The 18,144-nt window shown below is 40.2% G+C and overlaps 1 protein-coding gene across 1 annotated transcript in view; it reads left to right on the forward strand.

Annotated features, from left to right (window-relative positions):
• Window positions 1-17,620, forward strand: part of syt6a (synaptotagmin VIa) — a 31,562-nt gene extending 13,942 nt beyond the window's left edge. The window contains exons 3-8 of the mRNA XM_068732699.1: window positions 3,296-3,689; window positions 4,742-5,300; window positions 10,872-10,992; window positions 11,975-12,146; window positions 13,715-13,865; window positions 14,985-17,620. Of these exons, the coding sequence (XP_068588800.1) occupies window positions 3,296-3,689; window positions 4,742-5,300; window positions 10,872-10,992; window positions 11,975-12,146; window positions 13,715-13,865; window positions 14,985-15,056 (1,469 nt within the window). The 3' untranslated portion in view covers window positions 15,057-17,620. The remainder of the gene's footprint in view (window positions 1-3,295; window positions 3,690-4,741; window positions 5,301-10,871; window positions 10,993-11,974; window positions 12,147-13,714; window positions 13,866-14,984) is intronic.
• The last annotated feature ends 524 nt before the right edge of the window (window positions 17,621-18,144 follow it).

Raw genomic sequence — 18,144 nt, forward strand, 5'->3', positions numbered from 1 at the left:
GTAGTCCACACTCATGGCGTGGGTGTGATCATTAATAGTGTGCTAAACCCTGAGGTCAGTCTAGTCTCACGCTGTCAGATCCAGAGGGAGTAATATGTTCACACAGCTCTGCTCCATTACCCATCTGTCTGGAGAGGAAGAACAATGGCTTCTCAATAACTCTCTGTTTCCCTTACATTCATGCCTCTCACTGTCTCACTGTCTCTGCATCGTTAGCTTTCTGCATACAGTATGTCTCGCCTTCGCAACACTAGAAGGTAGGAAAAAGACTAAGAACTTTAAACTTCTATTTTTGCAATCATTATGGTAGAAATGACTTACTGTAGGCATCGCAGTGCTGGCGTTCTCTCATTAACCTTATCACACCAGACTGATGACAGCAGTTGTTAATATCTTAGAAACCACCATATCACGGTTTATACTTCTTTTTACACTTTTATCAATTATGGCATCTGTCATACAGGGTGCAAAAGTAAAAAAAAAAAGAAGAAATGTGCAGCTTTAAAGTGACTGCTCACACTCATTTTAGTGCTACTTTTGGGCAGAGGTTGTATGACTGCGAGGTTCCCTTCACGCACAAATACTGCGTGAGGTGAAAGAAACAGGTGCATGCCGATTTTTTTAAAAGCAACAGGACGTTGGTTGCTGTAGTTTGGCCCACTGATTTGACCCGTTTACCAACACAATCAGCAGTTGGCGCTGCAGCAGATGCTGCGACACAGAAGCATGGTATTTTAAAAACCCTGCAATTTACGTCATAACTCAACGTACTCTTTTGGTGGACCTCATTATTCCAATTTCCATTGTGAACAAACATTCATAAATGTGCTTAGAAATGATAAAAAAAAAAAACTCGACTTGATATTTTAGAACTACTAGCCTGAGATCACATTTCAAAATGTCCTTCAGTATTAAAATAATCAAGTAATAGTTTTCCGTAAATTCATGGATCCATTAGGAAGAGAAACTGCTAACAGCTAATTTATTCATTGTTTAAGCTAAAACAATGTCGCCCTCAGCAGAACCCACTGAATCCATTGCAACATTATACTTCCTGTTTCCATCCCCTAAAGTATTAGGGTTCCAAAAGTTATAGCATGGGAATCGACCAAATAGAAGAAAGACAAAGAACTGTCTTGAATTTGTCTGGGGGGACCCCTAGTGTCAAGCTTCGAAAAACCGCCGTTTCAGTTCTTCACTGGGAGTGGTGCGGCTGAAGTGTAAAAAGCCAAGCAAGCCAAAGTCACACACTCAAATACACATTTTTGGCCTGTCAACGGTTGCTGTAGCGAAAGATTTTCACCACGGGCATTGGTATTTCAGTACCACAGCGCAGGATCTACTTCAATTTGCCGTGACGGCGGATGAAGACTCTGCGAGCGACAGTCCAGTCAAGAGGAAGCTTTGTGGGGAGCTGTGTGAAATTTCAGATGACATAGAGAGGCCAGAGCTGTGGACAGCTGAGAAATCCTCCTCAGGCATAAATCCTCCAGACATGAAATCCTGTCCACCGCTTGGCTAAGCTATAAATTCCTCTTGGTGGACACTCTAGTTTGAATTTTTAACATCAAAGCTCTTAAATTGTGAGGACAAAAGGTGGTAAATGAGAGACTTTCTATAATATTTTTGATGAACTATAATTTAGAGACAAAAGCAATGAACGTTTGTCAGACAACTATTATTGTAAGTGAGTTATTTAGAATTTTAAGACCATTTGACATCAAAAACTAGAGGTAGAATTATTGTTATACTTCTGCTTCTCTACAAGCCATTAGGTGCATAATGAGTACTTTTACTTTTGATGACCCCGTTTTTATGAAAAAATATTAAAAGCTGTATTTAAATAATACCATCTGAGAGGCTTAGAGGGGAAATGTCTTTTGGGTGAATAACTCATAGACATTTGAAATATGATAAGGGACCTCAACTAGACCTTTTTGGCAAGGTGTCATAAGACAAAACTGCTGATTTAATCCTTTAAGCGATGAAATTAAAGATTTGAATCTCATTTTAAAGCAACTAGTTTCCATAAATGCCAGTTAAATGTAGTCGAGTAAGAAGTACAATAATTCCCTCAGAAATTTAGTGGAAATATTGTAAAAATGTACTTATTTACATTCCACCACTGCTGATACTTGAAGTACATTTTGTTGAAAATACTTAGTTGTGTAAGACTTTGAATGTAGGCTCTTTACTTTTCTAATGAGCACTATACCACTGTGGTATTTCTACTTTCACTTAAGTGGAGAATTGTAATACTGGTTTTCCACATATGTAATAAATCACGTTTTCTCTCCAAACCGAACCCCTACCTGCAGGTTTCAGCGCTCGTCGATGCTCATATTTTGCTGGAATGAGGAAAGCTTGAGCCGAGTAAATATTAGGAAAGAGCTAATTCAATGTGCCTTGAAGCAGCTTCCTGCTATCTCTGGAGTGTTCTGTGCAGACAGGAGTTGAGGGATCCTCTGAGAGGCCACAGAGACGCTGCTCAGTGTGAGTTACTGTAGATAAATTCAAGCAATCAGGGTGCAAAATTGAAGAGAATTGAATTGAATCCCGGCCGGAAAGCGTGTAAAATGTGCCAAGTATCAGGTGGAGGTAGGTATACAAAGACTTTAAATTAAAAAAAAGGAGCAACTCTGGCAGGTGTCCCAAAATGCAAAACCCAGAGATGCAGGACTGTATTTTTTCCTCTTCCCCTTCGGTCCCTGTGAAGAGTGCTTGTCAGCATTCTTGGTTCGTCTCCAGGTCTTTGTATGCTGCTTTTTCCCCAGGAAGCATAATCAAAATGCTGGAAAATAAATAAGGTTGACTGTGCCCAGTTCCATGTATCTGTTTAATGGTAAAAAAAAAAAAAAAAAATCCATAAAGGAAGGTGCCTGACACCTTGGTTCTATTCCCGTGTATTTTTTTGGCTGGCTAAATCAAATCGATTATTGTGTTTTTTGTTCTTAGTATTTGTCAGACTATAATTACTCTTCCCTCTAACGTCATGGAAAATCATCGTCTGTGTGCATGAGTGCGTAGTCACATTTCAATTCGGTTTACATAAATATGATTTCCCTATCCCTGGGCTGAACTGAAGACTAATGGAAGTTACTTAAATATTTATGAAACACATCTTCCCCTATACTTGTCTCGCTATCCTCATATAAAACCCACCGATATAGCACCAGAAGAATCATGTCCTAATATACCGTCTCTCTCTTTCTCTCCTCTCTCACCCTTGTTATCACCATCTGTTTGTCCATATTGTGTGACCTTCTGTTTCGGGGTTCCCGTGGCTCGACACCAGGCGCTTCTTTTGGCCTCTTCCTCTGTGTGTTTGTGGTCTGCGGCCTGGCCCTGCTGGGCCTCCTTACATTCATCTCTTGGAAGCTGTGCCGTGTGCCTCGGCGAACTAAGGCCCATTTCCCCAGTCCGTCCCTCACCCCGGCCCGTGACCCAGAGGACCGCCCGCTGCAGTCGCCTCTCCGTCTGCCCAGCCCCCAGCAGCCACCGGTGGTCACCATGGCGACAGAGAAGGTGAAGGACCCCATGGGTTCAATGGGTTTCCTGGAGGCAGCTGTAAAGATAAGCCATACATCTCCCGACATCCCCACCGATGTGCAGCTCTCCATGAGGGAGCACTTCCTGCGCCGCACGCAACGCATGCAGAGGCAAGCCACTGAGCCGGCTTCCTCCACTCGGTTAGTCCTATACACTCATTTAAGACTCTGTGCTGTGCTTATTCGTGTGTAAATATGCTCAGGGATACATATATGCATGCCGACATGGGCAGAGTTTACGACACAAAGACATGCGGTATAAAAGGTCCATTAATCCAAAATGAAATAAAGAAAGAAATATGCAAATCAAAAAGCGCCTCACTGCTAGAACATTTCAAGTAAGTAGGCACAAAATACATGTAATGCACCACTAATGAGGGTAGAAATTTTACATCTCAGCAATTTGGTATCAAAAAAGTTGAATATTATTAAATATTGTAGATTGTGTTGCCTCATAGGCATCTCTTTGGAAGTCATAATGGTAAGGCTAATAATATGTGATGGTTTCTTCATGAGAATTAATAGAACAGAGGGGAGAAAAAAAACATTTTGCTGTAATACTAGCAGAAGTGCACATTTGACATCTGGAGTCCATTCTGCTTATTATGCCGCTAGACTATAAAAAAAAAAAAAGCACACTTATTTGTGCTTAGAATAAAGCTGGACAATTTAAATTTAGGGTCCTGACACAGCAAAGCACTGGTCACCCCCTGGTGCTCTTGTTGTTATTTAGGGCAGTTTTATCTTCACATTGTTCACAATCGGTATTCCAAGTATATAACAGCAGTTCGACAGTGGCATGAGAATAGTATGCTAGTTTTCTAGGGAAATAGTTTTCATACATTTAAAAGAAAACAATATAAACACAAGCCACAGGCGACTCATTTTTTTCCCATTCACACAGGAAATAACTCAGCTAGCCGTTAGCTGTTGTCTTTGATCAATTGCAACTTTAATAGAAGAAGTCAGGTGATAGAGGTGACACAATCCATCACCATTTGTCAGTGCTAGCTCTTACAGGTCAGCTTGGTGTGCCTGGGCATTTGCATTCAAAACCTCCCTCCCTTCAATTCAAAACCTCCAAGTTCAGGCTTTTCCTGCTCCTCTTCACTACAGCTCGTCAAAACATCCCACAAGTCATTCCCTGTCAGTCACTCCTCCTTTCTTTCTTCTTGTCTTTTCTGTCCCTGCAGGCACAATTCATTCAAAAGACACCTGCCCAGGCAGATGCAGGTAGGCAGTCTAGACCTGGGAAATGACTACGTAGTCGACGATGAAAAGTCAACCGGCATCGGCCGTATTCAGCCAGAGCTCTACCAGCAGAAGGCTCTGGAATCAGAGGATTCATCCAAGAACGGCAGCAGCAAAAACTGTGGCAGGATTAACTTCTCTCTCAAGTACGACTACGAAAACGAGGCCCTCATAGTCAACATCCTCAGGGCAGCAGAGCTACCTGCCAAGGACTTATGTGGCACTTCTGACCCTTACGTGAAGGTCTACCTGCTGCCCGACCGCAAGAAGTTCCAGACTCGCGTCCACCGGAAGACGCTCAACCCCACATTCGATGAGAGCTTCCAGTTTCCTGTGCCTTACGATGAGCTCGCGGTCAGGAAGCTCCATATGAGCGTCTTTGACTTTGACCGGTTTTCAAGGCATGATATGATCGGTGAGGTGGTGCTGGACAACTTGTTTGAGACATCGGACCTCTCCAGGGAGACGAACATATGGAGGGAAATCCAATATGCCACCAGTGTAAGAATCTATTCCCCTTTTCTATTTCTTCTAGATTCAGTATCAAATGACTAATTGTACAAACGCAATTATATTGAAATCATCTATCATAGACTGGTGAGATCAAGTTCACTGTACGCATTACAATGTATGTGAGTTCCATTTTCAACCAGGGTCAAATCAACTTATGAGCACACTGCGGTCATGTAGAAATTTTCTGGAAATTGTTTTAATATCAGCGGAGTATTACTTTACAATTTGTAGCAAAAAATGCAATTTTGACCGTGAGTCCCGGGATTTCAAAATATTGCTTTTCTCTCTTTTTAGTCCACATTGTTTAAGACACGGCCGTCTTGTTTGAATAAACTTTATCTGGCATGTCACAGGACAAAAGTGACATTAGGTACGGTGCATGTACAATTATAACTTGTGGTATTTTACAGATTGATTCCAGTTCTTTTCGACTAAATGGTTGATACTTCTTTGGCAGCACAACGCCGCAGGCAGCGTTTGGACAGTTTGGTATTTTTCTTACTTTGAAATTCAATTTGTTCCGCTGTGTGTTATTTTTGGTGCTCGGAATTCATGTTTAATCTGTACAATGTAATTTTTTGGCGGAAATTGGATCGTAGACATTGCGTTGAGAATAGACATCTCAGAAGTCTGCTTCTGGCTCAAAGTCACTCTGTTGTGCTACTGCCAACTTATAACATAAAAAGTGTGTGAAAGAAGAAAATGATGGCTGGTAGTGGGTTGTTTGAGGCTTACCTTAGGTTTGCATCAGCAGCTGGCTCAAGCACAGGTCTGGAGTGGTTAACTCAAGGGGTGTTCGTCAAAGACTTCTTGTTCAAGTTCTGTTGTTTGTGGTTTGTCCAAAAAGAAAACCTCAAGGTAGTCGTCTTGACAGCAGGCTTTCAGTCCAACAGTAGCTCCACAAAGCTTTTAAAAAGCCTCCTGTGGTTTCAAAAGGCCTCCTGTGGACAGGTGTTGTAAATTAGCGTTTTGCTACAAACACTAAACACAGTGCATCTGGTCTCTGTGCATAACTGTATGTTACAATTCTAATGTTACTGTGATGTCCATATCAAATAAAATAATAAAAGAGAAGGAAAAAAAAGAGAAAGATACCAGCTATCCAACAAAAACAAAGGAAAGTGATGTTAGTTTAATGTCATTTGTTGAAAAAAAGATTTATAGACCTTTGTTCGACAAACATTTTCTGAGAGCTGTAAGGGGGAAATTGGGGTAATTTAAATCCTGTCTACAGCCCTGTAATGTGCATTAAACAGCAAATGCATTATCAAAAACCAGATACATACTTCCATTATTTATTCTACAAAACAAAATAGTCTCTTATTAAAATACAGAAAGGGACTGGCTGATCTCACGAGGCGTTAACATCTCAAACACAAAAGGATAATTATTTTGGCTTTGTGTCCGGCGGCCATTTTCAGAAACAAAGTGTTCTCTCTGGAACCGTGTTAGGCACCTCCACAGAGTCCTTTAACGTGAGAGCTTCCCCTCCTCCAGTTGTTGAACTTGAACTTCTTCAAGGGTTGTTCAATAATATCAACAGTATTGCTTAGAAAGCAGAAAAGCAGACGGCCCTCTCCTTGGCACACAAACTTTATTGAACCACGAAATGATTTTATGACAAAATCCCTTGCTCACATTAAATTCAAGATTGGCAACACATAGGATGCACAGACGGCAGGGTTCAGTAGAAAAAAGAAAAAAAAACATGCGTGAAGTGGAGTGTGATGGAAGTCTTGTGGAAGATAAAGAAGCTGCTTTACTAACACTGATAACTCTCAGTGAGTGGAAGAGACTCGAGTATTTAGCAGAGGGAGAGATGGTGAATTAAAAGAGCCAGCAGCTTTCCTCAGTTCATAGATCAAAGAGAGATAATCATCAATTACCTAGCATTACCAAGAAAAAGAGTCCGGAGGAGAACAGTTTACTTATTGACTTCAGATTTCTCTTGCATGTTCGATCTGAATAAATTATTTCGGGGAAGGTTTTAACATGCTAATCAGTGGCTTGAATGGAGGCGATTATTTACCTTGCTGAAAAACCAAACCAAGACATAGTTATTCTTTGTAATAGTGTGTGATAAATAAAGCAATAAAAACAGAAATACAGGCAGTGACAGATGTGTAATTGACTGCTCGCAGCTAAATGCTGATGCCACTGTGCAAACACGCTAAAGAGCAAATTAATGTTTACTGTCTTGGTGTGTGAACATGCTAACATTTGCTGTATTAGCACTAAACTCCCTATGCAGTTTTGTATAAACTGAAACTTTGACCTGATGGCGGTGCAAGATGAAATGTCTGTACCAAATTTCATGGCAGTCGTGACATTTCACTTAATTAAAACTGCAAATGATGACGCCTGCTAATATTGACTAATTAGCACTAAACACAAAGTACAGCTGGGGCTGATAGGAGTATCATTACCCAAAAATGTCACCCTCATGGTGGCACTAGAGTGAAACTTATGGCATCGCCAGAATCATTAGGATACATTTTGGAGCCACAAATGACTGTAGGAAATTTAGTATCTGTAAGATGGTAAGATATTTCATAGGATAATGACGTTATGAGGACAAGTGAATCAGCACTTCATCCTCTGGGGACCATCAATCTGTCCAAATTGTTTTTTCATTTTATATATAATTATAGATATTGATATTTCAGTCTGGATCAAAGTGGTGGACTGGCCCGACGACCGATCGACAGACTAACATCATTGGAGCTGCTAGCGTGGCGAAAATATGATTAACGCAAGAACAGATGATACGGACTGGCACCAAAACAGCCTGTGTTTCTACAAGGACAATCAAAGTGTCACTTCAACGCTTGACATTTCCGCTGCGCTCTCACATTATGGCTGAACCTTCACACCCTTCAAACGAAATCTCTCACTTCCACAGCAGAGAAAGTCAAATTGCAGCTTGTATGTGTGAGGAGACGTTAAGACTGCAGCGCTGAGACAGACGTGCTGGAATTTGCCAATCAGTCGGGTTCTCGCCAAGCTCATTCATGGTGATTAGGGGTCTGAGCGACCTTAATTCTGCTGGATGGGGCTAAGAACTCACATGTTACAGATAACAGGACTCTCATCAGCTCAGTAGGGACTCACACAGTACTACTGTCTGAGCTAATATTTTAGTGGGCAGGTTGTGCTCGTCTCAAAAGTAATTTTCGAGTCTATAAAACAATTTTACATGAGGGTTGATTTAATTCTCAAAAATGTCCTCTCTGTTTTTTGTTTTAATTTTCTGTTGATGAAATCCGTTCGTCTGGCAAAAGAGTTGCTCAGGAGGTCGGCCAGAAGTTGAGAATGAAACCAATTTGTTTCAAGGAGACATCTAACGCTAAATAACCTCAAGGACTTTAAGTGAAGCCCAGTTGTTCAGCTTCCTTTTCTCACTTAAACTGCTCTGTAGTGCTGATGGAAAGACCTGCGGCACCTTTCATTTTGATTTATGTTCTTAATAAAAAGGAAAGACTCTGTTATAATTAGGATTATTTCAGATTTATATTTATTTTTACAATTAAGTCATTAAGAAATGCAAGTTTAGAAGAACAATCTCTTTTCTTTGCAAAAACTATGGAGTGAGAGTTGGAAGGTGGTTAGCTTAGCTTAGCATAAAGACTGGAAGCAGGGGGTAAGCAGCTAGCCCGGCTCCCTCAAAGGCTAAAGTGCAACTGAAATTAAATTGCATTTGTTTGTCTACAAGAGGGGGGGGAAGCAGACACCAAAGGTAGAAAATTCATATTTTTTGGTTTCATGATGGCGCCACCTAGTTTAGCATTAGATGGAGAACGTATTTCGATACAGCCTATAAAATCTTGGATAGAGCAATAACATTAGTGTTCTGTAATAGGCAGAGCAGACGGTCACACTGAGCCACACAGCAGCCTGCTACACAAGACAGGAGGCACAGGCTTTTAACAACAACACACATTAGCTTTCCTGCTTAAGTCTCCTTCTTATCCAACTTACAAACACGAACACTATTCCTGTGCTGCACCGTAGCCGACTGAACAAGCGACCAAACAAGCCTCCACCAGAGAACAGTTCACTGCTAAAGTGAAGGCTGGACAGCTAATTAGCTGCTCAGCAACAACACATTCAATAGTATGTAAATGCACCTTTAAATGTCACTTTGGCCCTTTTAAATGCCGGTGTGGCCTTCACTCTGAGTGCTGGTTCTCCAGCTGCCTGCTAGCTGCTGTCAATCACACCCAGATACTGACACGCCCCTCCAGTCGGATGAGAAGAAAAGGAGCTCTTCTGATGTTTTCTCAAAGATCTTTTTGGAATAGTAAAAACAATACGTTTAAAAAGCATGAAGACATTAGTTTTGACTACAATAAGGATGTACTAATTGTGATTTCCGCACCTCTAAAACTCATTTGTGACTCCTCTGCGACGTTGAATCTTATTTGTTTTAATCACAAACGGAAATGAAAAAACAACCTTTGCTTATTAGCGGTGTTGCACCATGATGACAAAAAGAAGAGCTTTCTCACCCCACTGATTGCAACAAAATGTCTTTGAACTGAAAGCTTTTAACATCTCCACAGTCAACACATCTTCTTGTCTAAATCTCTGCAGAGAAAGTGTATTTTAGCCAAAATTACCTTACGATTTGTATTGTCCTGGGTTACAAAATGACAGCAAAACAACTCATTCTCTAAGACGCAGCACTGTGCTTCACAACAAAAAACATGATCCATTTGTCTTTCAACACAACTCTCTTCTGTGCCTGCTCTAAAAAACAAAGCTGCAGTTACCAAACAACAAACTCATATTGCAGTGTCTGTAGTCTGTGCTCTAATTAGCCAGTTTACTAGTCTCAGCTGTGTGAATATAGTTTTATTACTCGTGGAAACAAAAGGCCACCATAAAATGTACCATGTTTTTGCAGTTTCACAATCATTTTGAGCAGGAGAACAGATTACCCAGAAGAACATTATGTAGTTCTGACCTTTATTTTACAGCTTTAGTTACTTTGCAGATTTAGATTATTAAAACAAAATATAAACCAACTAATAATCTGTAATATATTATTAAAAGGTTAAGCTCCCCAGCTGTAAATAAAGTACAGTAGTTAAAATCCTAAGCCCTACATTTACAAGCTTTATCATAAAAGCCCAGGAATTAATAATTATAATCCAGTATTATAATAATAACTCTACAGAATGAGTACTTTTGGCACTTTAGGTATATTTCGATGCAAATACTTTTGTACTTTTTGAATGCAGGACTTTTTGAAGTTTCACACTAGTATTCTGTAATAGTACTACACTGTAAAATATCAGAGTACTTCTTCAACCACTGGTCTTCACTTTCTGTTTGCTCTCGCGTTACAACAAGCAGACTTTAGGCAAAATATAGAATTAATCCCAGAAACATACCTTTAAGGATGCGCCTCTTATTGTGCATTACTCTGGATCAAAGCAACTGTGTTGAATGTAAATGTGAAACTGAAAGAGATTTCTTTGCTTGTGTGTGTGTGTGTGTGTGTGTGTGTGTGTGTGTGTGTGTGTGTGTGTCTGTGTGTGTGTGTGTTTTTCACAGGAAAGTGTTGATCTTGGGGAGGTCATGTTCTCACTATGCTACCTGCCCACCGCAGGCAGACTCACACTTACTGTCATCAAGTGCAGGAACCTCAAGGCCATGGACATCACTGGATACTCAGGTGTGTTTGTGTTTAACTGTGCTTGTGTGCATGAATTAGCGTGATTCCTTTACAGCTGCAGTGGCTCAACATGAATCAATTGACTCTCCAATTGTAAGTGTGTCAGATAATGTGCAGAAACAGAGTCGCCCCTACGGCGGTGTGCTGTTTATTTCAGCAGTTATTAATAATCAACACTTGCAATATTAAGACATTGTCAGCAAATAGTTGCAGGCAGTCGGTTTTCCATTCCACTTTTCCGGCAATACTGATATCACTTGTAAAATGTTACACTTATTGTGCATTAAATGCCGGGGTTCAGGTGTAATTCGGAGTGAATGTGGCGTTTTCTTACTCTCGTGTTTATTGACGATTTAAATGAGAGACCCGATTTCAATCCCCTGAGTTTTGAGGGGTTTGTGCCATTATTCTAATCTGTGCATTGTAAACCCACAGCTATCAAATTGTGCCTTCCAGCATATTAGGCTGCAAAGCAAGCACTCTTGTTTGTCGTTTATGGATTTAGGGCAGCTAGCATTGGACTAAAACGTGGCATAATGGATCATACGAGGCGATTTGTTACTGACGGATGAAGATTGAAATCAGCATTCATCAGGAAGCTTTCTCAGTCATGCTGTTTAAGCTATCTATGTCCTCTCGCCCTCTGTGTTTACACAAGCCGTTGACTCATCTACTTTTATGGACATTACTGATGCCAGGTCCTCAAGGGTTGCTTTCATGCTTAAGTAGAAAACACACACACACACACAGACACACAGACACACACAGACACTGTGTGATGAAATACATCACTGATGGCTTAATCTTCACAGACATCTTTGAAGATGATTTGCAGCCAAGGCAAACATTTGTAAAAACCTCTGTTTCTCGCTCTGGGAGTTTCTTTTCAACCTTCAACTTAGTTTGAAACATGATGATATTTAATTATCAGCAGTTATCACTTATTTTTATGTTCCTCTTTGTTTCCTCTCACCGCCATTAGATCCCTACGTCAAGGTGTCGCTCATATGTGACGGGAGACGTTTGAAAAAGAAGAAGACGAGCATAAAAAAGAACACTCTGAATCCCACCTACAATGAGGCCATCATCTTCGACATCCCGCCAGACAGTATGGACCATGTCAGCCTGCACATCTCGGTCATGGACTACGACTTGTACGTACAATCCAAACATCTAACTTGAAACCAATGGATCAGGACAATAAATGTAATGCTAGCGAGTCCCCGCTACTCGAAAATGGATTTGGTAATTGTTGACACACTTGGAGGATTTACCTTCACCGTGCAGAATGTTTTCGCAGAGAAGTCGGTTTTCAAATTCAAATGCCAAAGATTGAAATTTTGAGTGTGTCATTTGAAATACCCAGTGCCAGACACAATGAAAATGGACCTTTAAGTGATGAAAGAGAAAATGTTAGGTCTGGTAGTTGAAGGCACAATGAGCAGGATTTTGTAGCCTCATTCAGAAATGGTCCCTCTCAATCATCACTTAACCACCTGAGGCATGTGGCGGTGTCTAGAGACCCGGCCCTCTGCCTGTATTTTCTCTTTTTATTTTGTTGTGTTGAGGACAATTCCAGGCATAAAAAAATGAAGCCAATGCTGAAGTGCCTTAAACTTCCATTCTTTCTACTGGCCATCAGGGGTCGAATCCTCTGCTTGCAAAATGAAGTCAGATTGTATAGAAGTCTATGAGAAAACGACCCTACTTCTCATTTGATTTATTACCTTAGTACAGTAAATTGCTAGTTTCAGGTATCTTCACAACAGCATAGTTCATTTAGAGTAAAATAGACAATAAATTAGGTTAGCTTTAGGATGTGGCTACCTTGTGATTGACAGGTCGCTACCAGAGTCATATATGGCGTCTCTACCACGGCGTTACTCCTCTACAATCCAAATATAGTCACTTCCGTTCACTCGTTGCAAAAAAACAAGATGGGGCCGCCCAAAATCCAAGATGGCGACAGCCAAAACGCCAAACTTAAGGCTTCAAAACCGCAGTCCACAAACCAATGGATGATGTCACAATGAATATGCTTACTTCTTATTGACAAATCTCATCGTGCCTTTAAACACGAACAATATTTGCATTTTCGTAGATACCAAATTTTTGTCATTTGTCATTGAAAGTGATTATTATATAGGCCTGTGGGGGATCTTGAATGAAAAACGATGGATTATTCCTCATTTTCAAATTTAGAATAGTTCTTCAGAGAAAGAGTAGTGCACTATACAGTACCGTTTTAGTATGTGAAGCTATAACAGGAAATGAAAAAAGGGAAGAAGTGCATGCAGTGCAGACGGCTGACAGAATGGGAGCACGCATGCTAAAGGTCAGTCTGTTTTTTTTTTATTGTGTAGTATAAAAGGACAAGACGCTGTTTAGAAACCTAGCCTCTTTGTGTTTTCTTTACTGCCTGCTCTCATGCGAGGATTAAATAAGGTTGTGCCAATAACAGGGGATTTCAATTACACTTCAGGCATTGTTAATGGAGCAAAGAACTCCTCCCTAAGATGAGTCAATTCTAGTGTCACAAAGACAATCAGCTGCAGGTTCACTGTATCAAATTGGCAGGACAGCCAGATTCAGATCTGTGTCTCCTTTTATTACCAAAATGCCCTTCTTGCAATTAGGAGGAGAAAAAAAAACAATTTGATGTATGAGATGTCTTGTCAGGTTAAGTCAGATGTATTCATACAGTACGTGTGTGTCCCCACAGGGTAGGTCATAATGAGATCATTGGTGTGATGAGGGTTGGCTGCCATGCCGAGGGACTTGGCAGGGACCACTGGAACGAAATGCTGGCTTATCCACGCAAGCCCATTGCACACTGGCACCCCCTGCTGGAGTCCAAGAAGTCTGAGAAGGAGGTAGGTTCCGGACTGGAGTCATTTTACTGGATCATGTAGGATGAGGGGCTGAGATGGTTCTGCTCCAACAGTTTGAATTAAACTGTGAGGGCAGTTTAGGAGGCCAACAACATATAGCATGTAGAGTTTAAGGAACAGGTGCATAATGGTGGCCATTATTGTAGCTTAATAATTAACACTGTCAACAGTTGCAGCAGCAACAATGGCTGTCGAACAGCTCTTGGTGCCAATTAAGGTAGTTGCGTCAAAAGACGGACTCTTTCTCACTCATAATTCAGTGAAATCTGAACACACAGACATGATGAACAAATATTTTGTATAGTTAATGTGACTTACTCTTTCCGATGTCCATTGCGAGTAAACGTCCATAAATCTGCGTAGAAAACATGGAAAAAAGACGCTCCTTGAACCTCCTGAAATAATTTCCGTTTTTAAATTCTCTTCAACATAGGGTGCATCAATAAGTAAATTGCCAACAAAAACTGCTTATAGCTAATTCAGCATACTATATTAACGGTGCCAAGTGTCTACAATGTAAACAAAACGTGACTCAAGTTGTAGCCATACATCCATGGTTGTAGCCCACAGCATAATCAGCACGCTCCACGGAAACTTTACACTTCCTGTTTACATCCCCCGAAGCATTATGGGAATTCCAACAGAAGTACGTCAATTCATATATATACTACATCTATATAGATAACTTTAAAATGATCTATTTGTTTATCTATTTGTTTACTTATTTATTCTCTATTCTCTGCATTTATATTTAGATGCGTTTATTTTTGATGTTGATGTTATTGTTATTTTGACATTATAAAAATCCAAGACAGAGATGTTGATGACATCATGCCTGTGTTATTGATGAGACGTAATGCGGGTATCTTGTCGATATATTCATTATTCAGTCTTTGTTCCTTGTATCAGTGCTTTCAGTCTCTTTTGTGTTGAGTGTGCTGATTCAAAGGTCTGGACCCAAGCAATTATATTCCTGTACCCTCATAAATTGGAATATTAAATGCAAAAAAAAAAGAGTAACAGTACTGTAAAAAAAAAAAAAAAAAAGAAGAAGCAGCATGTGCGTCATGAATCATTTCCATGTGTCTTTGTGTCCTGCAGTGGAAGGCGAGGACAGCCAGCTTTGACAGCCAAGGCTCATGCCCTTCACCCAGGCCCCCTGCTAGTCCCTGAGCAGAGCCACCTGTGACCCAGCAGCCCAGAAGGGGGTTTCCTCCCTCCTGCTGATCCACTTCCTGTCTGTCTGATTGAGCAGAACACAACCCCACTGTCACTCCCTCTCTCTCTCACTATCCCTCCCTTCCCTTCAAGTCTTGTCCCAGAGCACTCCCAGGAACTGATCTAGGACCACAGTCAAGTCAGTTAGTTGTGCTGAGTGCAGTCTTTTGGGGTTTCAGGGTTTGAAATGTGGGTGTTGTGATGAACCAGAGCCGCCATTGTTGTCCTCAGAAGAGTTTGGCTGGACATCAAATTCAAATTGAGCTGTCCGAGCTGAGTGGAATGAATCTTGGCGTCCTCAGATGGAGACGCTGAAGATTTAGCTTTGTGCCGCAGAGACTCTTTGTTAGAATGACTTGGACATCAGATATTGCTCCATGAGAGCAGCAGAAGTTTCACAGCGGAGTAAAAAAAGACACTTAAACTGGATCTGAAGCAATTTCAAATCTCTCCAGCTTTCTCTCATTGAATTTTAAAGTGCTGTACAAGCAGAAAAAAAAACCCCAATACCGAACTGTAGCATTTTGGAACTATTAGATGTAAAACCACTCCATTCGTCGTTATTGTTTATGAACAGCAAAACTGAAATGAATTTCAAAGCTCCGGCTGAGTTCACTCTACTTCCAGTGTCATCAAGAACATAAGCAATTATCTGATCCGAAGCTCACTGAGGTGAGGTTGAATCAGCAGAAACTAAAATATTCTCAACTAGACAATTTGCAACTTTAGTGTGATTTCTTCAGCAGCCAAGACAAGAAGTTGTAAGTAAAGAGAAAGTAATAACAGGATTATTGATATTCACATGAGAGCGCATTGACTGCAGTGTTAAGGTGTACAAGTTTAAATGACCTGATAAAGAGACAAATGGTCATTGAACACCAACTAAAAAGAAAAGGTAAAAAAAAACATGAACAGAAACAAGCTTTTTCTCAATGGAGCTCTGTAAACAGGGAACTTGTGAGCACACTTAACACACCCTTACCTCCTTCTCTGTTTCGCGTTTGCTTTGGAGCAATCTCACGCTTCTCTTCCAGATGAAAACTCATAAGCACTCATGTTTTCCTTTAGACAAACACTGTTCAAAAGCACTTCTTTGTCTCCCTCGTTCTTTTTTTCTGAACAGGTTTTGATGGATGTCTATAGTTTCATGTACAGCCGTCTGCCGGTTACTGTATGTATGTTTTTGTTTTTCTAAGCGGAAAACCAGAAAATATATTATTAAAAGGGAAAGATAAAAAAAAAAAAGAATACTGACATTTTGAATATATTTAGCTTGTTGGTGGTGATGATTGAGAATAACCTAAACTTTGAAAAAGGTGAACATATTTGTCTTTTGAACTTCGAAACATGCAACTTTCTTGATGTTTATGTCATTATTCATACTGTTGTACAGGGAGAACGTTTGTTTTAACGTGCCACCCAGATGCTTGACCTGCAACATGTGGATAATAGATTTGTTTTGTAGATATTTGATGTGATTAAAAAAAAGACTGCAGCACCGCTGTTCTATCATACATCTTTGCACCAGTATAATTCCTCTATACTGGTGCAGGATAGGGTCCCTGCATAATATTTGCTCACTTTACAATAATTAGAAGTTTTAATAAAGTAAAATATGCACAAAATTTCAGTTAAGGCCAGGATACCTGTCTTGTAACTGATGCTGTATCTGCTCAGATGAAAAAAAGTAATGCATCAATAGCTTTTAATTAAAATATTACATAATTGAGGGTCCACATCTTTGCAATGAGAATAAAACATAATCATTTGGTTTTCTATTTACAGGATTTTCCTCCAGGAACAGTAGTTTTGTTTTGCTGTAATTGCCAAGCACAGATAGCATCAGTTTCATTCGGGCCAGGAAATGTTGAGTCAAATGTGATATCAGGCAGGAAAACTGCCACGAAACATTCACGGAGTGAATTATTATTATCTGAAACAGCAACTTAATCTGATGTGTGAGAATGTTCTTGGCCGTGGCTTAGACTGGTCCAGACTTCTGGTGCCTCACTGGAGGACAAGCGATGTTACAGCTCAAACTGCTGTATGATGAATATGCCATATATCACAGAGTTTTGGAAATTAGGGGCCATGCATCAAGACATGAGCAGATGCATTCAGCAGACCCAGCTGGATCTGTTTTAGCCATTTCCTTTATGGGTAAGTGTACCCAGAGAGAGCTGTTTAGTACCTCAGTGTGTGTGTGTTTGTGAGACGACAGCGCGGGGGCAGCTGATGGGTGGACGGGTCAGCGTCTACAGAGCAGTGGCATTTCTCTAATTGGCACTTGTTATAGCGAGAATGAGTCAGTGCATTTGTTCATGCACAGTTCATGCTTGACGTAATCCATCATAGCATAGACACCCCTCCACGACAGTTTGAAATTTGCTCTCATTCACACAGTTATTTTGATGGTGATATTCATCCCTAATGGCATTATTCATAGATTTCTAATATCTTATTTTAGTGTTGAAACAGTGTTTTAAACATGTGCTTTACAAAGGTCATATTTCTTTGAAAATGTGGTGTGTTTTTCATAGTAGAAGAAACCTGTTAAATCAATTGCCTCGGTTTATGGAGTCTTTCAAGACCTGCTAGCTTTGCCTAATATTGTAATGTTTCTTGATATAATCTTGTATTCCTTCCAGCTGTTATGATAGCACTGAATTTCCAATTTTTTATTGAACATTTTGTATTTGTAATAATAGAAATGTTTGAGAAAATGTTCTGGTGACTGACATCAACAGTTGTTAGTTGAGGCAAGTCTATTATGAGTTCCTCGACCATTATCAAGACTCTCAATATGAGTGACCCGGTGTGTAATAAAGTAAACTGAAATGGCAGACATTATTTCAGTCACAAATTGTTTCATTCTTTTGTTTCAAGTCTGAAAATCAACAGCAGTTTGTTGTTGTTGTTTTTTTCCTCCCAAAGGGTGTGTTGTGTTATCAGTTCTGTGATATGATTTTTCTTTTTCTTTGATTAAAAGACTTATGCAAAAATGGTCTCCGCGCTGTGAGTTTTGGGGCAATAAAACACAGCA

The sequence above is a fragment of the Cebidichthys violaceus genome, unplaced genomic scaffold, assembly GCF_023349555.1.
Source record: "Cebidichthys violaceus isolate CVI_PGR_0920_01 unplaced genomic scaffold, fCebVio1.0.p SCAF_6, whole genome shotgun sequence".
NCBI classification, from domain to species: domain Eukaryota; kingdom Metazoa; phylum Chordata; class Actinopteri; order Perciformes; family Stichaeidae; genus Cebidichthys; species Cebidichthys violaceus.